The sequence below is a fragment of the Neoarius graeffei genome, chromosome 15 (genome assembly GCF_027579695.1).
Source record: "Neoarius graeffei isolate fNeoGra1 chromosome 15, fNeoGra1.pri, whole genome shotgun sequence".
Classification (NCBI taxonomy): domain Eukaryota; kingdom Metazoa; phylum Chordata; class Actinopteri; order Siluriformes; family Ariidae; genus Neoarius; species Neoarius graeffei.
In genome coordinates, this window is record NC_083583.1 from 8,821,998 (window position 1) to 8,838,529 (window position 16,532).

The 16,532-nt window shown below is 41.6% G+C and overlaps 1 protein-coding gene across 2 annotated transcripts in view; it reads right to left on the reverse strand.

Moving 5' to 3' along the window:
* nfat5b (nuclear factor of activated T cells 5b) overlaps nucleotides 1-16,532 on the reverse strand; it is a 141,474-nt gene that overhangs the window by 6,579 nt on the left and 118,363 nt on the right. For both annotated transcript variants that reach the window (XM_060940829.1, XM_060940830.1), the window contains 5 exons: nucleotides 7,042-7,174; nucleotides 5,358-5,426; nucleotides 4,887-4,981; nucleotides 3,056-4,787; nucleotides 471-719 (listed from right to left, as the gene is read on the reverse strand). In XM_060940829.1, coding sequence (XP_060796812.1) covers nucleotides 490-719; nucleotides 3,056-4,787; nucleotides 4,887-4,981; nucleotides 5,358-5,426; nucleotides 7,042-7,174 — 2,259 coding nt within the window. In that variant the 3' untranslated portion in view covers nucleotides 471-489. The remainder of the gene's footprint in view (nucleotides 1-470; nucleotides 720-3,055; nucleotides 4,788-4,886; nucleotides 4,982-5,357; nucleotides 5,427-7,041; nucleotides 7,175-16,532) is intronic.

The following is a 16,532-nucleotide window of genomic DNA, read 5'->3' on the forward strand; positions in this document are numbered from 1 at the left end:
CCAGACCTGTGTCCATTTAAAACATTGAAACATTTCTTTTTCAAAACTACAGCAATTGGTCTCCTCAGTTCCCAAACATTTACGGTGTGTTTTTAAAAGTAGAGGTGATGCAACAGTGTCCCAACTTTTTTTTAAAACGTGTTGGACATTAAATTCAAACTGAGCATATATTTAAAAAATAAATAATAATAATAATTATTATTATTTCTCAGTTTCAACATTTGATATGTTGTCTTTGTACTATTTTCAATGAAATATAAGGTTTCCATGATTTGCAAATTATCGCATTCTGTTTTTATTTACAGTTTACACAGTGTCCCAACTTTTTTGGAATCGGGGTTGCACGTATTCCTTTTTCCCCCTGATTACAATGCCTTTGGGCGAGGGCACTAATTTTTGCCCTTGACTATATATCTGAATCTGGTGAAAACATTATCAAAGTTTTTAATTTGCTTTTTGTAATCATTTACCTCTAGGGTCGATAAAACCTTAGTATGAGCGAGAGAGGCTGTTGCTTTGCTCCTGGAGGCTCACGAGGAGGTCATCGATCTTCTCCATGTTCTGGGAGGTAGTGAGAGGATTCTGTACATTTCCGGATTTGCTCATGGATGAGTTGAGTAAAGAACAAATCGCCCCTTCGGTCTCTCTCTGGTTCTGGCTAATGGCAATGATCTGGTTTGAGATTGTGCTTCCTTGGGAGTTCATCATCTGACCACACTCTACAACAGAGAACAAATCAGGATCTTAAGACCTAATAAGACACGCGTATGCCACAAGGCATCCTTTTTTCCAAAATGTGGAAAAATGATAGATTTATTAGCTAAGCCAAAGCTCCCTGTTCCATGCTCCCTGTTCCATGTGCAAGTTCAAAGCTCCCTGTTCCATGCTTACCTGGAAGTCCAATGAACTAAACTAACTCATCTCATCTCATTATCTCTAGCCGCTTTATCCTTCTACAGGGTTGCAGGCAAGCTGGAGCCTATCCCAGCTGACTACGGGCGAAAGGCAGGGTACACCCTGGACAAGTCGCCAGGTCATCACAGGGCTGACACATAGACACAGACAACCATTCACACTCACATTCACACCTACGGTCAATTTAGAGTCACCAGTTAACCTAACCTGCATGTCTTTGGACTGTGGGGGAAACCGGAGCACCCGGAGGAAACCCACGCGGACACGGGGAGAACATGCAAACTCCACACAGAAAGGCCCTCGCCGGCCCCGGGGCTCGAACCCAGGACCTTCTTGCTGTGAGGCGACAGCGCTAACCACTACACCACCGTGCCGCCCCTAAACTAACTCATATCATTTAATTCAACAGAATGACATGCTAATTATGTGCACTGATATAAACTAAAGAAAATAAATGACCATTTGAATCCCTTGAAAGAGCAACATTATGTATCTATAGTCCTTATCCTCTCCTGATAATGTCTCTGGTGGTCAACAAAAAGGCTGAAAGCCTTCGTGAAGCATTTTAGCGATGAGTTGTGGCTCATGTGAAGACGTTATTTGAATCTGGCTTTGTTTTCCAAGGTGACTGTCTGTGTTGTGTTGTTTTAACATTAGAGTTATTTTTGTGCTTCATGGATGCCAGACAGTATTTCCAAAATCAGGAATACAAATGGATGGATGTTCCTTTAGTATTCCTGATTCTGGAAATATTGTCTAGCATCTGTTCAAGCTGATTAACAGGGGCTGGTGGGTGTTATGTTTAAACAAACAAACTAGAACGTCAAGGACGTAGTCGCTCATCTAGCCTGCCATCAAAACAAGCATGACGACCAAAACATCAAACAGAACTAAAATGTGACGATGTGAGAGAGGCTCAACCTCCACGACAAACTGTTTAGAACAGGAAAATCAACAAAGGACTAAATTTTGTTCCCTGAGGGAAGATCGACCCAAAACGTCGATCGGAACTGAATTCGCATGATAAATGAGAGAGGAGATACGATTCTCATCAGAAGAAAACGTGTTAATTTGACCTAATTACTAATTTGTTAGCCACAAATTGACAATACAATGACCAAGTGTTGTGCATCCAAATTGTTATTTATTTGGGTTGAACCCTATTGAATAAAGTTGATTTGCTATTAATTTGGGTCTATTCTAACGAAGACGCAGACATTTCAGAGCACCTGTGAGCAATGGAAACAGAAATAGCATCTCGCTGCAGTGACGTAGCATCTTCAGCATTTTTAGCATCGTAGCATTTTTATTTGGTTCGCTCATCTGGCCAGAAGACCGATGAGCTCTTGCCATGGCGTAGCATCCATCCGTTGTCCATAATTCAGTTAAATCGCATCTCCTCTGTCAGTTCTCCATGGATTTCCATTACGATTGTTTTGTTTGAAAGAACTCAACGCGTAGAAGTAGCATCTCGCTCGCATGACAGTGACGTCTGCACCCGGAACTGCAGAAGGTTGAGTTCTTTCAAACCAAACAATCAGAACTGAAATCCATTGAGAACTGAAGGAGGAGACACGATTTAACTGAAAATAAACAAAAAGTTGTAAACAAATTGTTTACAACAGAAAAATCAACAAACAAACGACCAAGTTTTGTTCCTCAAGGGAAGTTCTACCCAAAACATAGATCAGAACTGGAAATCGGATGAGAACTGAGAGAGGAGATAAACTTCTAGTGAGAGGCCTGGAAAATTCATTAATTTGGCCTAATTACTAGCTCGTTAGCAAAAAAATTTCAAAACAACCAAGTTCTCTGTGGAGCGTTGAGTTCTTTCAAACAAAACAAACAATCGTAATGGAAATCCATGGAGAACTGACAGAGGAGATACGATTTAATTGAATCATGGACGACGGATGGATGCTACGCCATGGCAAGAGCTCATCGGTCTTCTGACCAGATGAGCGAACCAAATAAAAAGTTTGAGAAAGTCGACAGAACGTAGAGTTTCTTTCTCAGATTACTGGATGAGTAAAGTAAACAAAATAATCAACTTATTTAGAACCTGACAACCTGTATACAGTGATCTAGCTAGCGATCTGTCCACCCTGATCTTACTAGCAGTTAATTTATGAACATGTACCATTCTGTATTTCATAAAGGAAGAGGTTCGGTCGCTGGTTCTGGTTGGGCTGGCTGAGGCTTCCATTCACTGTGGTCTGGAACAGGGATCCAGGTTGCTGTACCGGTGACGAGGTGGTGGTCTGAAGTCCAGCCACATTGCTCTGTGCAGCAAATAGCACCTCCTGAGGGGCATGCTGTGACGCATGAGGCATTCTTGGCATATCAGACTGGGCTATAAAGAGATTCACAGAAGGCTGAGAGCCAGTGCCTGAACTCTGTGCAAGCTGCATTGGCTGTTGATCCTGGAACAGCTGTTGCTTACTCGCAGAGTGATTATCCACAACAGTGCTCTGATCTTGGAAGGACATGGGCTCGGATGGCACTTCCTGCCTGACGGCGATCAAGCTGTTCTGGGGGTAGGACAGTGATGGGTTCTGCTGTTCTGGAGAAATCAGGCTTGTGGTATTCATTGAAGGCATCGGAGGCTGACTAGTGAATATGAGGCTCGACGGCGACTGTTCTGGAGACATCCCTGGGCTCAGGGTGTTGTAGAGCATCCCGGCCTGGTGCTTGTTATTTGGCGATTGTTGGATGCTCTGAAACAGAGAGCCAGATGAAGTTTGCGAGGCCTGTTGTTGGGATTGCTGTTCCATGGGTGTGCTCTGTTGAATGGAGGACAGCTGGCTTGTGGCTTGGAACACAGATTGTGGTTCAAGGCCAGATGTCTGCATAGAGTTAAGGAAAGCTAGCTGCTGGGACTGGTTGTTGTTCCCTGCAAGTTGACCAGGTAAGGCATTCTGGGAGAGAAACATACTAGTTGCAGAGTGTTGAGGTTCTGCGGTCATGTTGGACCCGTCAAGAACGTTCATGGTGTTCTGGAAAATGGAGGCTTGGACTTGTTCTTGAATGGGTGAACTCTTCTGTGTGTGGAAAAGAGCCTCTTGAGGGGATTGGGCCTCAGCTAAGGTGTTTGAGGTGTGAAACAAGGGAGAAGAAGAATGAGAGGTTGCTTGCTGAAGAAATCCCGACTGAATGGAGATGAGATCTTTTGCTTGGTGATACATGACGGCTTGCTGCTGCTGCTGTTGCTGCTGTGGAGATGCTTGCTGGAAGAGTGTATTATTGTTTTCCACCATGGCCTGCGAAGAGCCTTGCTGCTCTTGATTACACTGCATTGAAACCTGGGGATGGAAAAGATGATGTTGCAGGTTCTCCAGAACTTGTTGCTGCTGCTGCTGTTGCTGCATCTGCTGCTGGTGTAACTGTTGTTGCTGGATTTGCTCCTGTTGAAGCTGGTGCTGCTGCTGCTTCTTGACGAGTGAATCTTCTGAATGAAGCTGGATGTTGCAGAACCCCTTCGCTTGCAACTGGCGCACCGCCTGCTCCAGCTGCGCCACCTCATCTGGAGGCAGGAGAGAGAGTTGGTGCTCCGAGCTGTCGTCCATCTGAGCAAGCCCCACCAACGTACCGGCTGTGGTTCCTGACCTTTCCTGGGCTCGACCCTCACTGTCTATGAGGAACTGCTGGGCCCCTTGCTGGAGCAGAGATTTCCCAGACACGTGGAAGGAATTGTTTGGGGTGGTGTCTTGTTTCTGAATGTTGTTTAATGTTTCCTTGTTGGGGAAAACAGAACTCTGAGGCTGCTCTTGTTCTTCTGGTTGACAGGCTACAGAGTTTGCAAATGCGGGGCTGTTTGTGGAAATGTTGCCCATTTCGAGGGTCTGTTGGGCAGAGTTCAAAAGTTCCGAGGTCTGTGGAGTAACCAAGTAAGACAGAAAATTATTCATTCGCTGTATACAGCATATCAGTTGTATGCATTTATTTAAAATGTATAGTTTACTGAAAATAACCTTAAAGGATGCTGAGTTACTGGAGACCTCCATTGGAGTCACCTCTTCTGTTTTCACGAGTGGCAAGATGGGGACAAGCAAGGCACTTTCCATTACTGTTTAAAATGACAGAAAAAAAAAAAACGTGGCAAAACTGAAATTCCTCCACTAAAACGTCACAGAATGGACTGAGTCAGTAAGATAGTATTATCAAATAAGCAATACTCCTAGGGTAGAGTTTATACCTCTGCCAAGCCACATATTAGAATAGCCAGATGGTTACTATGGTTACATATACATTCGGATTCACGTTAAAATCTAAATCAATTGTTTCTTGGCCCATGACTCACCTTTCCTCCAAAATTTCATTAGAATTCCTTCAATACTTTTTGAGTAACATTGGGACCAGACAAACAAAAACGGAGGCGAACACAAACCCTCCTCCTCCAACAAAGTTGGCATAAGTAATAATTGCAAACCATTCATGTTTACCTTTTATCTGTTCCAAAGAACAGGATTTGCCTGGAGGTATGGTCTCCTTCTTCACAGGTACCTCCATAACTATAAATGTGTCAAATGAATGATTAATGAAATGGCTTCTAATGTAGAATAATGTAGAATATGTACAGTCAAGTCTAAGGCAAATTACTCTATCCACGTTCACTGGATATGAGCAATTGCATGCTCTGATTGTAGCTACTAGGCTAATCAGCTCATATACCGCAAGTAGAGAAAAACAAAATGGCAGAGCATATTGCTGAACCAACCAAGGACCAAATAAAAACTCTACTCAAAAACAAAACCCCAAAAAAATAAAAGAAAAAGCAACAAAATATGGAATGAAAGGATTTGATGGTAAGAACGTATCTTTTTTATTTTTCAAGAATTATTATTACAGCGTTTTTCACGAATTGGTACTGTCATTTTGTTGGTTTGTTTACATTGATGTTTAAGCATTAAAATTTGTTGAGGTTCTTTTAGACTGGTTAAACTTAACACTTTCATTTCTTTTAGGAAGTTTGAAGCTTAATTTTTTTCAATGTGTCTTCATTAATCGACTGTTGACATAAATCTTGCAAAATTTGAATATTTTACTACGCATATATTTTCGTCAGTCCGTTCGTCCTGGGAAAGGTGCTCACCTTCTGAAATCAACTCCGGTTACAATTTTTGGAGGAATTTCACGAAACTTCGCAGGATTCTTTGTTATATGTCGGTAATACGCATATTGCGATTTCATTAAATTGGGTCACATTTTACCAGAGTTACAGCCCTGGAGTAACAAAATTATACTTTGACAATTTCATGAAGGTGTGCTCGCCTTCTGACATCAACTCCTCTCAATTTTTTGGACAAATTTCTCGAAACTTGGCAAAAGGCCTGGTTATATGATGGTAATGCGCATATTGCGATTTAATTTCGTTTGTGAAAATTTTCCCAAAGTTTTGACTCTTGATTAAATAACTTGTACTTTGACAATTTCATGAGTGTAGGTTCTTCTGAAATCAACTCCTCTTACAATTTGTGGAGGAATTTCACCAAACTTGGCAAAAGGCTTTGTTACTGTACAGTATGACAGTTATACGCAGATTGAAATTTCGTTTAATTTGGGCAAATTTTCCCCAGAGTTATGCCCTTGATTATTAACAAACTTGTACTTTGGTAATTTCATCAAGGTGTGCTTGCTTTCTGAAATCAACGTCCCTTACAATTTTTATCCCCTGCTGGCCAAAAGGCCTGAAGAGGGGGATTACGTCGTGGCGATGTCTGTCCATCCGTCCCAGGAAGGGTCCCCACCTTCTGAAATCAACTCCTCTCACAATTTTTGGAGAAATTTCATGAAACTTGACAGGATTCTTTGTTATATGTCGGTAATACGCATATTGCGATTTCGCTCCATTCAGTCGCCTTTTACCAGAGTTATGGCCGAGTTGCCAGCGGGGGATATTGTGCTCTCAGAGGACTCTTGTTATTTATCGAATTTGCAAAAGATAAAAATAAAAAATGCCCTGTTTCTCAAAATCCAGTGAATGTGGATAGAATAAAACAATTATTCCACTCAATCTCGTCGTACATGGCTTATAGACAACTCGCTGCTCTGCGCCTCGTCGGCTATCAGCTCATGTACGACTTGATTTTGTGGAATAACTGTTAAATACCTCATAAGTGTACAAACCTGGCTCTGGAGTGTATGTAAATGGTTGCACATCGTGACAACGTCCAGCATTAGTCATCACATAGATCCCAACAGACACAGGAGAGGTAATGGCAAGATTCTGATATGGAGGAACTTTGACAATAAGATGATTCTAAGCGGGAAGAAACAACAACAAAAATGAAAAAAATACTTATAAATGGTCATGTATAAAGAACTGTGGTCCATACAGAGGCGTAGGGATGGACCTGTGGATGATCTGGCTTTGATTATGGAAAACAAAGAACTTCTACTAACAGCTGCAAATGTGCCATCTGACCTACTCCAAAGATTTGGACTCGTGATCAGCATCGATAAAACCAAAACGATGATTCTAAACTTCAAGGGAGACGAATATCCAGCTAATCACAGTTAACGACAAAGAAATTGAAAGTGTGAAGGATTTCATCTACGTAGGTGCTGTTGTAACTTATTCTGAACCTACAACATCAGATAAGGAGACTGAAAGAAGGACTAGGCTAGCGCACAGCAAATTTGCTGAAATGAAGAAGTTGCTCTGCAATTACCATCTTAAAGTGTATGTAATTCCTTATTTTAATGCTTTAAAATCATCACATCATTAGTAACGACCAAAATGAATTAATAAAGCAGGGGGAAAAATAATATAAATTATTTGTTATTTTATTATCAAGCACAAAACTATTGATAAATCGCGTTTTCCGGATCCCAGAAAAAAGGCAGCCTTGCCTCAGGGCTAATCTCGCCTGACGTCACGTGTGGAACCCTGGTTATTTGGGTCATTTCGGTTCATCTGACTCTGTGCTTGTTTACTCACTGAAATTGGATATTGTTACTGGAATCTTATGGAAATAACGATGGGAAAGCGCTGCGTTGTGTTTGGATAGTCAAATCCATATACCACAGGACAGTCAGTTCACAAATTTCCAAGAAATGACACGAGCCTAAAGCGACAGTGGGTGAGGTTTGTGCAAACGAAGCAGGCAGATTTCGTGTCCCCTACTAATAATAAGTCTGATTCGTCAAGTGTTCGTCACTACCAGAACGACCACATGGGAATTACTGGAGCAAAAAAGAAACCTGTTTATTAAATAAATGACATTTGATCTGACATTTGGACAGTTCGTCGATTTCCCCATCATCTCACACAGTGCACCAGACGCAGGATTATGAGCAACATTTACACGCTCGTGACATCCGATCTCATCATATCTGATGCACTTTAACAGGAAGAAAAATGCGCACACGCGCAATCGTTAATTATTAACTTTAACGTGTTAAATGCTCTCAGGTTGCAATATTGCAAGACTATTTGTTTTTAGTTTTGTTCAGGAAAGCATGATGAAAGGTATCCACCACATTCTGCACATCTCTTTATCTATCCATCTCGCATGTGCACTACAGAGGAAGACTGTCGTGAACAGAGTGAACTGGCAATTTCTCGTCTTGGGGGCTCGAAAAGATAACCATCTACTCCGGAACATCCTTGATAATCATCTGCCCCTTCATCCGACATATAAGAATCCTATCAGAATTCTCTCCAAAACATGATTCCATATCGAGACTGGTCTCACCACTGCTGCGCACACGAACGAAGGTGATACCTGGATTGTTACACGTGTGACGTCACGCACAGATTCCGTGAAAATCGGCTGATCTTATAGATTTTCCATTCATTTATGGCCTTTTAGATCAGCTATGGTTTGAAAACACGTGGTCAGTCGACATAATGACTCTTGCTTTGGAAGCAATACCCAGCTGTTCAATTGCTAAAGAGAGAATGTAGGAAGACTGAAAGAAAATGGCGCAAATCTAAACTTCGCATCCATTATCAAATCCATAAAGAGATGCTTTGTAAATATAATTATGGAATTGGTAAAGCAAGACAGTCTTTCTTTTCCAACATCAACAGGAATATGAACAATGCCCGTGTGCTATTTTCAACAGTAGAGAAGCTAACTAATCCCCCACCACAATTAGCACCTGAACTTCCCTCAGTTAATAAATGCAATGAGTTTGCATCCTTCTTCAAAGGTAAAATTGATAAAATACGGCAGAATATTGCTCATAATATATCTCAGTTGCAAATAACTGAAAAGCTGCAATCACCAGTGACACAGACAGACAATTTCAACACAATGTCAGAATTTTGTTTGCTTGATTACGAGACTCTTGAAAAAACTGTACAAAATCTCAGTTCCTCAACATCTGAATTGGACATTCTGCCCACCAACTTTTTTAAGTCTGTTCTTCACCTCATAATTACAGATGTGCTTCCGATCATAAATACATCCCTAGAGACTGGCATTTTTCCTGCGTCCCTGAAAAAAGCCGTTGTAAAGCCCCTACTTAAAAAGAATAATCTAGATGTTTCAGTATTGAACAACTACAGGCTGATATCAAATCTACCATTCATCGGGAAAATCCTTGAAAAAAATTGTCTTCAATCAATTAACTGCCTTCTTGATATCAAACAGCTGTTTTGATAACTTTCAGTCAGGATTTCGTGCCAATCATAGCACTGAAAAAGCGCTGATTAAAGTTATAAATGACATACGTCTTAATACTGATGCAGGCAAAACATCGGTCCTGGTGTTACTGGACCTCAGTGCAGCTTTTGATACTGTTGATCACAACATACTGCTATATCGACTTGAACACTGGGTTGGGTTGACCGGTAAAGTTATCAATTGGTTAAAATCATACTTAAAAGATAGAAGCTTCTTTGTTACCATGGGAAATTGTACCTCAACATCAATGTCCTTGACCTGTGGTGTCCCCCAGGGGTCGATCCTTGGACCATTACTATTCAACCTTTATATGCTCTCACTTGGACAAATTATCAAGAACAACTCAATTTTGTATCACTGCTATGCAGATGACACCCAAATTTATTTTGCTCCATCACCTAATGATTATACCCCCCTTGAATGTCTCTACCAGTGTATCGACCAAATCAACAACTGGATGTCACAAAATTTTCTTCAGCTGAACACAGATAAAACAGAAGTAATTCTATTTGGGGGAAAAAGATGAAAGACTCAGGATTGCCACTATTCTTGACACAAAGGGGATTAAAACAAAAGATATGGTTAAAAATCTTGGTGTTTTCATTGACAGCGAGTTAAACTTTGACAGTCACATGAAAGCAATCACTAAATCGGCATTTTATCACCTAAAAAACATTTCCAAACTAAGACGACTTATGTCAAAAAATGATCTGGAAAAACTAATACATGCCTTCATCTCTAGTAGGGTTGATTACTGCAATGGCCTTTTCACAGGCCTGCCAAAAAAGACCATCAAACGACTTCAGCTGGTTCAAAATGCAGCGGCTAGGGTTCTCACACGAACAAAAAGAACAGAGCACATTACTCCAATTCTAAGGTCCCTTCACTGGCTTCCAGTAAGCTACAGAATTGACTTTAAAGCATTGCTGCTGGTGTACAAATCTCTAAATGGTACAGGGTTATCTCTCTGATATGTTGCAATGGCCTAACCCAATCAGATCTACCAGATCGCAACAGCAAAATTTACTGGTCAAACCTGTTGTTAAAACAAAGTGTGGTGAAGCAGCTTTTAGCTCCTATGCAGTACAGCTATGGAACCAACTCCCAGAGGACATCAGAAATGCTCCTGCTGTTGGCAGCTTCAAATCTAGACTAAAGACCAAGCTGTTCTCAGATGCTTTCTGCTAACTGATAAATATCATCTTTACATGTTTTAAACTTTAACTTTTACAGTCTTTGCATGTCTTAAACTTGACTTAACTTTTATTCCATTTTATTCTGCTGTTTTTACTGAACTTTGTCTCTTCTTCCCCCTTTATTTTATGTAATTTTATTTTCTATTGTTTACTGTTTTGCTTTTACCTCTGTAAAGCACATTGAACTGCCACTGTGTATGAAATAAACTTGCCTTGCCTTGCTTTGTACAAGGAAAAAAGTGGGGTTTAGGGGCATTACATACACTTTTAAATGAAGTATCAGGGTGAACTTCTTCTACACCTGCGTTAGAAGCTGGCTGTGTTATGTTACTGCTGGGAGTCATGGACTCTTACACGAAGACAGTATGAAAGACTTGAGTCAGTATACACTCGGTTTCTTAGACGTATGATCCTGGGCAGAATGTCAAGAAAGTCTTCACGCAAACAAAGACAGGAAGGAAGAAAGAGATCGAAAACTAATGACGAGGAGAGTGGTGCTGGTATCAACTGGGCATGGAAGTCCAACACGGAGAAAATTTTGACAATAGGTAAAGCAGAGAAAATATCGGAGTACTTGAAGAAAAGGAATGTCGACTGGGTTGCTCATGTCGCTCGGGCATCCAGAACAAAACATTTCCGGAACGTTTTGTGACGGTAAAAAGTTCTGGAAAATGTAATCAAAATTCAAGAAGATTTGGGGAAAATGATAGAAACATTTTTCAAAGAAAGCTCATCTAAAAGGAAAAGGGACGATCAAACTAACTTATAACAAGTTAGTGCCTTAAGTTCTGAAAGGAATAATAGGTTAAGACATGTATGCAAGTATGGTCTGGTGGTAATGACGATGAAAAGAGACAATTGTATAATGAATTTTACATGACTGTGTGTGTGTGTGTGTGTGTGTGTAAAGGTTTAATATTGCAAACTAAATTAGTCAAATGGCTATTCAAACCAGTCACATGATGGCACTGTTGGCCTTTTTTCCAGCCCTCTTCCACAACCTTATTTTTATTCCATTTTCATGTTTACCTCATTATTGGGGTACTTTAGAAATGTATCCCTGGGTCTCTTATAAACAGATGCACTCCTGGGATCCAATAGGGAGCATAATCAAACGTGACCAAGTTTCACACTACTATCATACTTGGAAGGTAGTTAACAGATTGTTGTACATCTCCTGCTAGCTCAAGTCATTTTAGTTACAGGACCAAACAACCAAGAACAACTGAAAGGGTTTGAACGTCTCTACTTGTGTCTTATTTTCTAATCCAACATGCATACCCTAAAGATTTGCACTCTCCAAAAACAAATTTATGCCCGTGTCACCCTCGCTCCTGTGTACAGGACCCAGTTAAACAAATGAGACAGAAATATTATACTTGGTCATTTATTTATTGAGGAAAATGATCCAATATGACATATCTCTGAGTGGCAAAAGTATGTGAACCTTTGCTTTCAGTATCTGGTGTGACCCCCTTGTGCAGCAATAACTGCAACTAAACGTTTGCGGTAACTGTTGATCAGTCCTGCACACCGGCTTGGAGGAATTTTAGCCCGTTCCTCCGTACAGAACAGCTTCAACTCTGGGATGTTGGTGGGTTTCCTCACATGAACTGCTCGCTTCAGGTCCTTCCACAACATTTCCATTGGATTAAGGTCAGGACTTTGACTTGGCCATTCCAAAACATTAACTTTATTCTTCTTTAACTATTCTTTGGTAGAATGACTTGTGTGCTTAGGGTTGTTGTCTTGCTGCATGACCCACCTTCTCTTGAGATTCAGTTCATGGACAGATGTCCTGACATTTTCCTTTAGAATTCACTGGTATAATTCAGAATTCGGCACGGTGGTGTAGTGGTTAGCGTTGTCGCCTCACAGCAAGAAGGTCCGGGTTCGAGCCCCGTGGCCGGCGAGGGCCTTTCTGTGCGGAGTTTGCATGTTCTCCCCGTGTCCGCGTGGGTTTCCTCCGGGTGCTCCGGTTTCCCCCACAGTCCAAAGACATGCAGGTTAGGTTAACTGGTGACTCTAAATTGACCGTAGGTGTGAATGAGAGTGTGAATGGTTGTCTGTGTCTATGTGTCAGCCCTGTGATGACCTGGCGACTTGTCCAGGGTGAACCCCGCCTTTCGCCCGTAGTCAGCTGGGATAGGCTCCAGCTTGCCTGTGACCCTGTAGAACAGGATAAAGCAGCTAGAGATAATGAGAATGAATGAGAATTCATTGTTCCATCAATGATGGCAAGCCGTGCTGGCCCAGATGCAGCAAAACAGGCCCAAACCATGATACTACCACCACCATGTTTCACAGATGGAATAAGGTTCTTATGCTGGAATGCAGTGTTTTCCTTTCTCCAAACATAACGCTTCTCATTTAAACCAAAAAGTTCTATTTTGGTCTCATCCATCCACAAAACATTTTTCCAATAGCCTTCTGGCTTGTCCACGTGATCTTTAGCAAACTGCAGACGAGCAGCAATGTTCTTTTTGGAGAGCAGTGGCTTTCTCCTTGCAACCCTGCCATGCACACCATTGTTGTTCAGTGTTCTCCTGATGGTGGACTCATGAACATTAACATTAGCCAATGTGAGAGAGGCCTTCAGTTGCTTAGAAGTTATCCTGGGGTCCTTTGTGACCTCGCAGACTATTACACGCCTTGCTCTTGGAGTGATCTTTGTTGGTTGACCACTCCTGCAGAGAGTAACCATGGTCTTGAATTTCCTCCATTTGTACACAATCTGTCTGACTGTGGATTGGTGGAGTCCAAACTCTTCAGAGATGGTTTTGTAACCTTTTCCAGCCTGATGAGCATCAACAACGCTTTTTCTGAGGTCCTCAGAAACCTCCTTTGTTCGTGCCATGATACACTTCCACAAACGTGTTGTGAAGATCAGACTTTGATAGATCCCTGTTCTTTAAATAAAACAGGGTGCCCACTCACACCTGATTGTCATCCCATTGATTGAAAACACCTGACTCTAATTTCACCTTCAAATTAACTGCTAATCCTAGAGGTTCACATACTTTTGCCACTCACAGATATGTAATACTGGATCATTTTCCTTAATAAATAAATGACCAAGTATAATATTTTTGTCTCATTTGTTTAACTGGGTTCTCTTTATCTACTTTTAGGACTTGTGTGAAAATCTGATGATGTTTTAGGTCATATTTATGCAGAAATATAGAAAATTCTAAAGGGTTCACAAACTTTCAAGCACCACTGTATAATCTCACCTAGATACTGGAGAGCTGCTGCTGCTGTAATCATAAAAATCCGCTCATACTCAACATCCTTTCAATACACTTTTTATCTTCACCTGTATACTGTAATAATTCCTCTTTTGGGTGACACTCGATGATGACGGGTTCCATTTTGAGTCTCAGTGTTTCTTCCCCGCGGTGTCACAGGGAAGCCTATTGTTAAAATTGCTCTGCAAATAAAATCAAACTGAATTTGTTCACGTATACAGTGGAGCCATAAAGTCCGACGAGTGGAAATGTTTCTATTTTGCGTTCTTTATTACTTTAATACAACAGTGTTCATTACAAAATAATATTATTGACTTGAGTGAAAAGTAGAACCTTTGAAATATTTACATGAATTTCAGAGTTTTCGTATTGGCTACATGCTAATTTTGCTTTCATGATGGTGTGCACTCGAGCTGGAAAGGACTCCACAAGTTTGTGCAAAACCTTATGATCCATTTTAGATCAAATCCTTCAGCGTGTCAGCTGAACACGTGCTTCAGTGGAAGAGATTAGACATGAAGAAAATCTGACCTTTAAAAAAAAAAAAAAGTCGTAATATGGTCAATATCACAACTTTGCTCTCATTTAAATAGGAACCTAGAAATATTGCAGAATCTTAATTGTCATATGACCCATATGGACCTGCGTGCACGCTCTTAATAAAACCATTGGGAAAAGTCACGTGACTGGGCAGATATGGATTTTTGAATTTGGTTCAGAAAAAGCTGTATGCGGCCCCGGAACTGTTTCCCGCGCTTCCGCCGTTTTCATTTTGCTCCGAATTGTTACTTTGAAAATTGAGCAACACGATTGAGCACAGTGAAAGTGAATTTTATTATCCAGATGATTTATCAGACACAGACCTAATGACTCGACTCCATTTTGTTTTCAAATCAAAGTTCTTTTGTGGAGACATGTGGGGAAAGCTGTGGCTTAATGGTTCGAGAAGCAGCTTTGGGACCAAAAGGTCGCTGGTTCGATTCCCTGGACCAGCAGTAATGGCTGAAGTGCCCTTGAGCGAGGCACCCATCCCCCCAACTGCTTCCCAGGTTGCTCTGGGTACACTGTATGTCACTCTGAATAAGAGCAAATGATAAATGCCAGTAATGTAACGTAACGTAAACATAATAGGCTTGTATTGACGTCGTCTCCACGAGCTGACCCGAGTTAGAACTGACTTTTATGAACAATGTTATCTTAAAATCGTTTTCATTTCGAGAGAACAGTAAAGTCAGTTGTATTTTATAGAATTCAAACTGTTATTTCAAACTTGTGCAAAGGTGATTCGGCATATAAATGGTTTGCTGTCAGTCAAATAAAAATTTATTGGTTTGTTTTTCGCACACCGTTGTTCATCGTTTTCCACTGTGGATGTTAGTTAAAAAAGGTCATATGATAATATGCTTATTGACTGACTTGGGTTGGGGCAGACAGGAAAATATTTGGCGCTTGGTTATTTGTACAGACGCAGTGACCTCAAGCCAAATATTTTCCTTTCCGGCCCTCCCACTCAGTCAATAAGTACATAATATTAATTATTAGGGCGGCACGGTGGTGTAGTGGTTAGCGCTGTCGCCTCACAGCAAGAACGTCCGGGTTCGAGCCCCGTGGCCGGCGAGGGCCTTTCTGTGCGGAGTTTGCATGTTCTCCCCGTGTCCACGTGGGTTTCCTCCGGGTGCTCTGGTATCCCCCACAGTCCAAAGACATGCAGGTTAGGTTAACTGGTGACTCTAAATTGACCGTAGGTGTGAATGGTTGTCTATGTGTCAGCCCTGTGATGACCTGGCGACTTGTCCAGGGTGTACCCCGCCTTTCGCCCGTAGTCAGCTGGAATAGGTTCCAGCTTGCCTGTGACCCTGTAGAAGGATAAAGCGGCTAGAGATAATGAGATGAAATGAGATATTAATTATTATACATATGGGCCACTTTTTCCATGGAATAAAAATGTGTTCTATTCCCTTCTAGCAGGTTTATTGATGGCATGCAATATTATCATCATATCGATTATCCTCCATGTATTACGCCACTCTCCCCAATGGAGAATGAGCGTGCAATATTTCTATAATATTACACATTGTAAGGAAAGCAGTACTCTGCCAACACTGTTTATAGTGCGGGTGGGGAGCTGTTGACCTCGACTGGGGATATTGTCGGGCGGTGGAAGGAATACTTCGAGGATCTCCTCAATCCCACCGTCACGTCTTCCATTGAGGAAGCGGAGGCTGATGACTCGGAGGTGGACTCGTCCATTACACAAGCCGAAGTCACTGAGGTGGTTTGCAAGCTCCTCGGTGGCAAGGCACTGGGGGTGGATGAGATCCACCCCGAGTATCTCAAGTCTCTGGATGTTGAGGGGCTGTCTTGGCTGACACGCCTCTGCAACATCGCGTGGTGGTTGGGGACAGTGCCTCTGGAGTGGCAGACCGGGGTGGTGGTGGTCCCTCTTTTTAAGAAAGGGGACCGGTGAGTGTGCTCCAATTATAGGGGAATCACACTTCTCAGCCTCCCCGGGAAGGTTTACTCCAGGGTACTGGAGAGGA